This window comes from Drosophila sechellia, unplaced genomic scaffold, assembly GCF_004382195.2.
Source record: "Drosophila sechellia strain sech25 unplaced genomic scaffold, ASM438219v1 U_201, whole genome shotgun sequence".
In the NCBI taxonomy this organism is placed as follows: Eukaryota; Metazoa; Arthropoda; class Insecta; order Diptera; family Drosophilidae; genus Drosophila; species Drosophila sechellia.
The window spans coordinates 15163-24534 of NW_022611141.1; the positions used below are offsets into that span (position 1 = coordinate 15163).

The window sequence follows — 9372 nt, forward strand, 5'->3', positions numbered from 1 at the left end:
GCGTGGAGGACGACGGACAACCAAGAGAGCAGCAGGGATGTAAGTGGCTGGAGGAGATGCGGAGAAAAGTGGAGCAGCAGCCAGAAAAGTTTCCGGACTATCTTGAGGAAGATGGAAAGCTATACCGGCACATACCGCATCGGGCGGGCAACGAGGAGGTGGCGTCATGGAAGAAGTGTGTACCGATCGGGCAGAGACAGAGTGTCATGACCGAAAACCACGACATGCCAACTGCAGGACACTTGGAAAGCCGCAAGACGATTGCCAGGATTGCAGCCCGGTATCATTGGCCGGGAATGCATCGGGACATAAGGAAGTATGTGCGAAACTGCGAGAGCTGCATGAAGTACAAGTCCAGCCAGCTACAGGCGGCCGGGAAGATGTTAACGCAGGTGCCGGAAGAACCATGGGCAACCGTGTGCGCAGACTTCGTGGGCCCCCTGCCACGATCGAAGCATGGGAATTCAATGCTGCTGGACCTGGTGGATAGATTTTCAAAGTGGACCGAGATCGTCCCTATGAGAAGGGCGACAACTGAGACGCTGCGAAAGGCCGTTCGAGAGCGGATAGTGGCCAGATTCGGAGTGCCCAAAGTGATGATCACCGACAACGGCGTGCAGTTCACAAGTAGGGCGTTCAGGAGGTTTCTGGAGGAGCTGGGGGTACGACACCAGCTCACGGCTCCATATACCCCGCAAGAGAACCCTACGGAAAGGGCCAACAGGACCGTCAAAACAATGATCGCGCAATTCACAGGTGCCGATCAGAGGACATGGGACGAGTACTGGCCGGAGCTGCAGCTGGCGGTCAACACAAGTGTAGCGGAGAGCACAGGGTACTCGCCGGCGTTCATAACGCAGGGAAGGGAGCCGAGGCTGCCCAACGCGTTGTTTGACGAGAAAACGACCGGGACCGGAAAGTGTATGCAGACACCGGGGGAAAATGCGGAAAAATTAAAGGAAATATTCGAACTGGTGCGGAGGAATATGGAGAACAACCTCAGAAGACGGCCATGGAGACCCAAGGTGCGGGACACAGTATGGGCCAAAGAGCACCTCCTGTCAAAGGCAGCCGAAGGTTTCGCGGCAAAATTGGCCCCAAGATTTGACGGGCCGTACACGATAAAGAAATTCACGTCACCAGTTATATGCGTCCTAGAACACGAGACGACCAAGAAGGAAAAGACTGCTCACATCAGCGATCTGAAGCCGGGAAGCGCGGACGCCGACGGGCTAGGAGACTTCGAGGAATAATAAAAAGGGAAAAATTTATAAAAAAAAAAAAAAACAACAAAAAGAAAAAAAAATAAAGGGGAAAAAAAAAAGTAATAAAAAAAAAAGGAAAATAATAATAAAAAAAAAGAGAAAAGAAAAAAAATTAATTTAAAAAAAAAAGGAGAAATATATAAAATAATGATAAAAATAAAAATAAATAAAAATCGAATCGGCGGAGGAAAGGGGGAAGACGATACAAGGTATCGATACGAAGCAGAAGTCAGCAACACACACACACAGGCCCGTCAGAGCGCGAGAGCGGGACAGGGAGGGTACGCAGCCAAGCTCCGTTACCAGTACAGGTCCACGGAATAACGGAATAAGGAGCAGAAGCAAAACCGAGGTTTCGGCGCAGAGCGCGGCTCGAGCGCTGCTCGAGCTGGTCTTTTCAATTTGAGATCACCATGTCAGCACACGTGTTTAACGCCCGGGAAGTTAGAGAGACCGGCGCCGGGGAACAGCCCGGAGCGATATGGAGTAGGGATTCCGATTCCTACCTCCAGCTCCTGGCGTCACCCCTGGTGTCGCGATCTCCATCCCCGGGAAGTGTGGAGCACCCGGAGGAAATTCCGGACATAGAGCTCGAGGACGACCAGCCAATGGCGGAGGCGGAGGGCGCGGCCGAGGTCATCACCCTCTCCTCGGAGAGCGAAGAAGACGATGACGGAGCCGAGACGGTCAAGCCGGAGGTGTCATCGGACGAGAACGAGACCGCACGGAAGGCCAGGGCGCGGATGGCTTACCGGAGCGTCCAGCGGGCTACGCAGGGCCAGGGACGGATACGCCTCGGAGTCACGCTGTCGACCGAGGACCCGGTGGAAATGAGACGGTTCATGGAGGCACGGGTCGCCACCCTGCGGCGTTTCCAGCAAATGGTAGACGCGCGGAGGGTCGCCGACGCCGAAGCCGCATGGCAGGAGCGCTTGGCTCGGCTGCAAGAGGAGGAGGAGGCTTTATGGGCACCAACCACGGAGCAGCCGGAGCCCACGCAGCCGCTGGCAAGACAGCTACCGCCGACACCGCGGCCGCCGCCACCGCCACCACCCCGGATGACGGCGGCGCAGTCACCACCACCGCCACCACCACGGATGATGGCGCCGCAGTCACCGCCACCGCCACCACCCCGGATGACGGCGGCGCAGTCACCGCCACCGACACCACCACGAATGACGCCAGCGCAGGCGCCGCAGCTGACGCCGCCGCGGCCGAAGCCGGCGTCGATGCCGACACCACCACGGCCGCCGCACACGTCGTCGACACCACCGCCGCAACCTCGCACGCCGACTCCACCACCCCAGCAGGGGGAATGGTCGCGGTATGACAGGCAACAGGCGTGGGAGATTCCGCAGGCCCACGTCGGCCAGGTGGTCCGCACGTTCGAGATGGGCGGGCGGCTATGGCACCAACAGTCGGTGACGTGGACGTGGCCCGCATCGGTGGAGACCGAGGACGCGCCGGAAGCCCGGGCTTGGGAAGAGGCGGAAGCGATCGGCTGGAGAACGCCGGACCAGGTGTCCCGTGATCCGCGGTTGCGCGCCCGAGCAAGAGAAGCAAACCCGAAGAAGGAGGGCTCGACGGAGGAGAGCCCGGGAGAAGCAAACCCGGAGAAGGAGGAGTGGAGTTGGCCGGCGCCAGGCGAGGCGCCACCACCACCAAAGCTGCCGAGGCAGATGTCGTGCCCGGAGGCGAGGCAACCGCCGCCCCGCCCATGCCCCTGCAGGCAGGCGTCGCTTGACGGGCGGAAGTGGAGAGTGGTACCGACGGAAGACTGGCCGCCCCAGGTGGCCGAGGAAGCGGCTCGACAAGGAGCCCGGAATCGAAGAGTGCACTGGGCCAAGTTGTTCGAACTGGGTGGCCAGCGCTACCGCCTTAAGGTACGGAGGGGCGGGGAGGTGAGAGTGACGGTCGCCGAATAAAGAACGCCAGACGGCAATGAAACCTTATGTCTGGGTTTTTGTAAACAACACAGGCATTGTAACAGGCAAAAAAATTGGGTGCGGAGATCATCCGCAGCAGCCGCAATAACGCGCAAGGGGTGTGACGCGGGGCCAAGCGCGCGGGCCGTCATACGACGCGGGGCTGCTGCGGGCGCGGGAGGGGAAGGCAGTCACAGAACACAGGCGGGCTGCAGTTGACAGCAAGGCAGCCATCCAAGGGGGGGCCCGGGGCCAGGGGCAGCCGCCCAGAGCATGAAGGGAGGGGGCATACAAGTTATGAACCCTCTCTGAATGTCTTCCCTCTTCTCCCGCCCCGCCTTGCCCACCAATTTCACTATGCACTCAACAGCCACGCCGGCCACTATGTGCTGCGTTCGCAGGAGACACTTTGTTGCCGATCGCGCCCGCTGCAAAACTGCTGCGCCTGCAAATGGCACATTGTTGTTATGAACAGCGCAGCCGCCGGATGTTGCGCAAGCGACCGCCGACACAGCATAGCTCATATTTCGGCCGCTGGCCCAGCAGCTATGCGGGGTCGCCCCTCGCCCCAAGTCGCCTGCTGACGAGGCGTTCGAACACTGGAGCCGGAGCTCTGGTGAGACCTGGCGAAGACTGCAGGAGTCAGTCTTGGACTAACCCCCGAAACCTCAATCTGGAGAGCTGCGGCGAATTATTAAATTAACTTGTAAAACCACAAACTTGAGTTGAATTGAATAAAATTGTAACGTAAAACGAAGCTGCTCGCTGTTTCCTTCGTTCATCCCCGAGAATCACAGGAATGCTTAGGATATTGACTAGGTGAGCTGTGCGGCTACGGGAGCCGGAGTAGGAAAGCGAGGAGTAGACTCGCTTAACTGGCGCCCGAACAGTCAGAATTCTGACTACCGGCAATGGTTACCAACTTTTTTTTTTTTTTTTTTTTGCTTTGCTTTTCTTTTATTTATTGAATCTTCTTGTATAAGAACTAACAATAAGTTTAAAAATCTTAACTATAACAAGTATTTTTTGAACAGTTGTATTATTTTTCCAACTGTTCTATGATTAAGCGGCCCTAATAATTTATTCGCTGGGTTGGTAGGTCCTTTCGCCGGAGTCGGGAACGGCTGCTGAGCTGGATTAGACCTCGCGCTAGGTGGTTGGGGTGCGTGTAAAGCTTGCTATGGTATTTTTCCTTAAGTTCCGTGATTGCGTTGGTAACTGATGGGATATTTAAGTCTCTTTGGATGTTTTCACTCCGAACGTACCACGGTGCCCCAGTGATGGTTCTCAGGATCTTTGATTGTGCTCGCTGTATGATGTCAATATTGCTGTTGCTGGCATTGCCCCATAACTGTGAGCCATAGGTCCAGATAGGTTTCAATACAGAATTGTAGAGCAAGACCTTGTGGTCTAGGCTGAGCGGAGAACCAGAGTTGATGAGCCAGTGTAAGTTGTTGGCTTTGAGTTTAAGTTGGGTTTTTTTGGCTTCAATGTGCCTGCGCCATGTGAGTCTTCTGTCAAGGTGTACTCCTAGGTATGCTACCTCATCTGCTTTCGGGAGTGGTATGTTGTTCAACAAGAGCGGAGGACAGTCTTGTCTGTTTAGCGTAAACGTCACGTGCTTGCATTTTTGCTCGTTTACTTTTATTCGCCAGTCAGAGAGCCACTTCTCAATGTCGATGAGGTACAGTGCCAACTGTGCTGTGGCTTGGATAGGGGACCTTGAACGGCTAAGGATAGCTGTGTCGTCGGCAAATGTGGATACCGTTAAGCGACTATTTGTAGGGATGTCGGCTGTATATATGAGGTATAATGTTGGCCCAAGAACGCTGCCTTGGGGGACTCCAGCCTCAATTGTATGATCAGTGGAAGTGGCAGTGTTGCACCGCACTGCAAACTTTCTGTTATAGAGGTAAGACTTTAGAAGTTTGTGTGTGCTTTCGGGTAGGGATGTTTTAATTTTAAACATTAGGCCGTCGAGCCAGACTCTGTCGAATGCTTGGGATACGTCTAAAAATACTGCTGTACAGTATTCGCGATATTCAAATGCAGTTCTTATTTCCGTTGTAATACGATTCACCTGTTCAATGGTTCCATGGCTTTCGCGAAATCCAAATTGGTGGGCTGGGATTATATTGTGGTATATCAGATGTTGATTAAGTCGGATCAGCAGGCATTTTTCAAATAGTTTCGAAATACATGAGAGTAGACTTATTGGTCTGTAAGATGAAGCGACTGTGTGGTTCTTACCAGGCTTTGGAATCATTATGATAATCGACCTCTTCCATCGTTGTGGAAAGTAACCAAGTTTGGTGATGGCATTAAAGAGCTTGGTTATGTAGCGAACTGCAGAATGTGGCAGCTGGATGATCATTTCCGGTGTTATAAGGTCGCAGCCGGGGGATTTTTTCGGGCTGAGATTGTCTTTGATTATTTTAGTTACTTCTTTAGGGCGAAACACAATTGGGGTGTGTTGCTGGTGGCAGTTTACGGGATAGGACGGTAGCGCGAATGTGCTAGTAGCCTGGTTTGGCGTGAACACATTTTGTAGGTGAGCGGCAAATGTGGTGGCTCTGTCTTCATCACTACGGGCCCAGCCACCTGAGGAATTCCTTATCGGCAAAACGGTTTCAGTCGGTGGGCGAAGAGTTGAGAGGGCTCGCCACAGTGACTTTTGTTTTGTGCCTGTTGGTGTGAGTTGCTCTATGTATCGGCGCTGATCGTCGTCCTCTTCTTGTTTCAGAGCGTTGGCCAGTTTCCGTGTGGCTACTTTTAGCTTTTGTTTTGCAGTTGGGGATCTGGAGGATTGCCATTCTCTGCGTAAGCGTCGTTTTACGTGGACGAGTTGCTCGATTTGTACGTTGGTCTTTTTTGAATTAATTGTATTATTTGTTATTTTGGGCGTTGCAGTAAGAGCTGCTGCAGTAAGGATGGATTGCAATGCACACGTGCAGCTCTCTATATCAGATTCAGTATTGAGTTTTGGGTTTAGCTCAATATGTGAACTTATATATTTTTTATACCTGAGCCAGTTTGTTTTGTGGGAAGTCAGTCTGGATGGTGGTTTAACGTTTTCTGCGTGCCGGCGGAGGTGAATTAGTACAGGCGAGTGGTCAGATGACAGATCCGGCAGACATTCAGCTTTAACCAAACTGCGGGAAATATTTTTCGTAACTGCGAAGTCGATCAGGTCAGGCAGCTTATTGAGGTCTGATGGCCAGTATGTAGGACTCCCGGGGGAAACATGGTCGAGTTTATTAGTGGCTTTAATTATAGTCTTATAAAGCTGTTTTCCTTTTGGGTTCACAAGTCGCGATCCCCAGTGAGTGTGTTTAGCGTTGTAGTCGCCTGCTGCAATGAAGTGTGGCCCTAGTGCTTGGAAGAAATCCAGGAATTGATCTTCTAATACTGTGAAACGGGGGGGGCAGTATACGGCCGCTAGTGTAAGGAGAGTGTTGTCTTCCAGCTGAATGTTGATGGATGTGGCCTGAAGATGATTTTCCGCAAATTCTTTGTAAAAGTGGTGCTTCATACGGTTCCTTATGAGTATGGCGGTGCCACCGTGGGCTTTTCCGTCGGGATGATTTGTACCGTAGAAATGGTAGTCTCTTATTTGGAAATTGTATTTGCTTGTGAGATGAGTTTCCGAAAGAAGCATAACGTCGATATGCTTCTCATGTAGGAATTGAGCTAGCTCAAGTTTGCGCTGTGAGACGCCATTGGCGTTCCACGTAGCTATGCGTAAGGTAGCCATTGTTTATTTGTTTTGTTGGGCTACAAGCATTTGTATCAAAAGGTTTTGATTACGCATCATGTCTTGGATGGTGGTCTTCATGAATGTCATAAATTCCATCATGCTCTGTTGTAAGGCTTGGATCATAGCTTCAGTTTTTGTTTCCTGCTGCGCAGCTGGGCTATAGTTTTGTTGTGTGTCTAATTTTGTGTACACTTCATGTGGAGTTCGGGAATTTTGGGTTGGAGGCGTCATACCTGATTTTAAAACGTTTGCAAATGTTGTCTTGTTAGTGTTGGATGTAGGCCAGGGAGCGAAACTTGCTGCTTTCGAGAAAATTACTTCAGGATTTGTCTCTGATGGTATCAGCGTAGCTGTTCCTTGGTGTGCCCGCGCCGTGTTCATTCTTTTGTGAAGACGGGTTTTCAGCTCTTTGTAGATTGGACAGCCTCTGTAGTTTGCTGTGTGATTGCCCCCACAGTTATTGCATTTTTTCTCACATGCATTTTTTTTGTTAGTTTGACACTGTTTGGAGTCGTGGAGATCTCCACAGACTACGCACACCGGGCGAAGTGTACAATACGACCTTGTGTGGCCGTACTCTTGGCAGTTTGTACATTGTACAGGAGCGATACGTTTGTGCGGCTCTTCTACCGTGATCCTACGGTGCAGAAGGAGCTGGAGTTTGTAAATTGGGTGAACCTCGTTTTTTCTAAGAGGCTTGTTTTCTGGTTCAAGCTCAATCTTGAAGAGTGGTTGGGGTTGCCTGTTTCTGTTTTTGATATTGAACACGCTTTTGGCGTAAAATCCCTTTTCCTTTAGCGCCTCAGTTATCTCTTCGGGCGTAACATCAGACTCAATGCCCTTCAGGACTACTTGCAGACCCTTGCTGCTTTTAAGCTGGTAGGTGTAGAAGCCTATTTTTTGTGCGGTAAAATAGTTTGTGACTTTTCTGTAGTTGTCCTCCGTTTTCGTCTGAAGTTTGATTTCATTGATAGTACCTCTTACGAGGGGAATTATATGAAAGCTATCTTTTCCAATAAGGCCAATCAAAGTATTTACAAAACCGCTTGTGCTCTTCTCGCGGATGTATATTGGCGGAGGTTTTGTTTTCTTCGGTTCGATATCAACGGATCCCAGCGGCACGTCCTCAGCGGTATCTACCAGCAAGGCAAATCTGTTGGTATTTGCAGGGGCTACATTTTTGATCAAGGTAGAATTGTCGCGTGTATTTTTCGGCTTGTTTTCCAGATCTGATTTTTCCGGGCTGAGCTTTCGCTTTATTGTAATGTAGCGGTCCATTCCAGTTTGCCAGGTCGACCCAGCTTTTTTGTTTACGTTTTCGTTTAGTTTTGTTGGTAGTGCAGCAGTACCGTTTATTGCTTGCGTTTTTGCTTTCGCTGACTCAGTCAGAGCGTGAGCGGGTGCAGCCGATAACGAGGTAGAGCGGGCTGTCGGTCTGTCTCCAGCTGTTGTTGTTGGAGGTAGCGGAGGTAGCGGGGCTTCTGTCGGAGCTAGGAGAGCGGGGGAGCAGGAGCGCGCTCTTTCTTGATTTGTTGGTAGAATAAGGTTTTTTGGGCTATGGGTTATTGACCGCTCGATGTCTGCGTTTGGGATTGTCGGTGAGACGTAGGAGAAGTACGCGTTGTTGCGTTGAATTGAGAGCCGACGTTCGTCTTGCTCGCGCTGTCGCTGAGCGCGAGTGTCGTTCTGACTCATAGTTTTATAATTTAAGATAACAAATCACTAAATAATTAAGCGATCTTGCATCGCATAGAGCGTCTCTTTCGCTTTCGGATTTTTTTATTTAGTTTACTTTTTTTGGCGTTCACTTCACTCAAAACAACCGATTTTGTGCGGAGCTCGGTAAAAACGTCTTCACACTTCGGCGGTCGAAATGTGTTACCAACTTAACGCAATAAAAAAAAAAAAAAAAATTATAAAAAATGAAAACGAAGCGATGTGCGAACGTTAGAGTATCAGCTTAGCCAGCTGAACCAAGGAAACAAACCCTTGGAGGAATATTACTCGGAGGTGACGAAACATTTCTCTCTTATCCTCAACGGATTGAAAGCCGAAGGACACTCGATAGAAGGAGTCAGAGCCTTGTCCGAACATTCTCGACAACAGGCCCTTGATGTCTTCATTCGAGGAGTCGGTAACGACGCCTCTAGGCTGTTGGTCATGCGTAGACCGAAAGATTTGCAGGAAGCTTACTTCTTCTGTAAGGAACTGCAGGCAGTTGGTCCGAGAGAAGGCTCATTCGTCCGCTCCCCCCCACCAAGTTTTACTCCAAATACCCGGTTCTATCGACCGCCGAGTGGCCCTCGCTTTGCTTCTTCCTATCAGGGAAATGTTAGACCTTCAATAGGTTCAGGATATGGAGGCTCACAGAATAGTAATCGCTTCCAAGGTCCAAGACCGGCCATTAAAATGGAGTCGAACCGGT

At 50.9% G+C, this 9372-nt stretch overlaps 1 protein-coding gene across 1 annotated transcript; it reads left to right on the plus strand.

Annotated features, from left to right (window-relative positions):
* The first annotated feature begins 1678 nt into the window (after nucleotides 1-1678).
* On the plus strand, nucleotides 1679-3190 carry LOC6620629 (serine/arginine repetitive matrix protein 1). The gene is made up of 2 exons (XM_032727045.1): nucleotides 1679-2149; nucleotides 2339-3190. The coding sequence occupies exons 1-2, from the start codon at nucleotides 1679-1681 to the stop codon at nucleotides 3188-3190; spliced, it is 1323 nt and encodes a 440-aa protein (XP_032582936.1).
* The last annotated feature ends 6182 nt before the right edge of the window (nucleotides 3191-9372 follow it).

Excerpts from the sequence above, each read along its gene's own strand:
- LOC6620629 (XM_032727045.1), top strand. The coding sequence starts at position 1,679 with ATGTCAGCACACGTGTTTAACGCCCGGGAAGTTAGAGAGACCGGCGCC. Across the intron at positions 2,150-2,338 it reads TGCGGCGTTTCCAGCAAATG|TCACCACCACCGCCACCACC; the intron begins GTAGACGCGCGG and ends ACGGCGGCGCAG.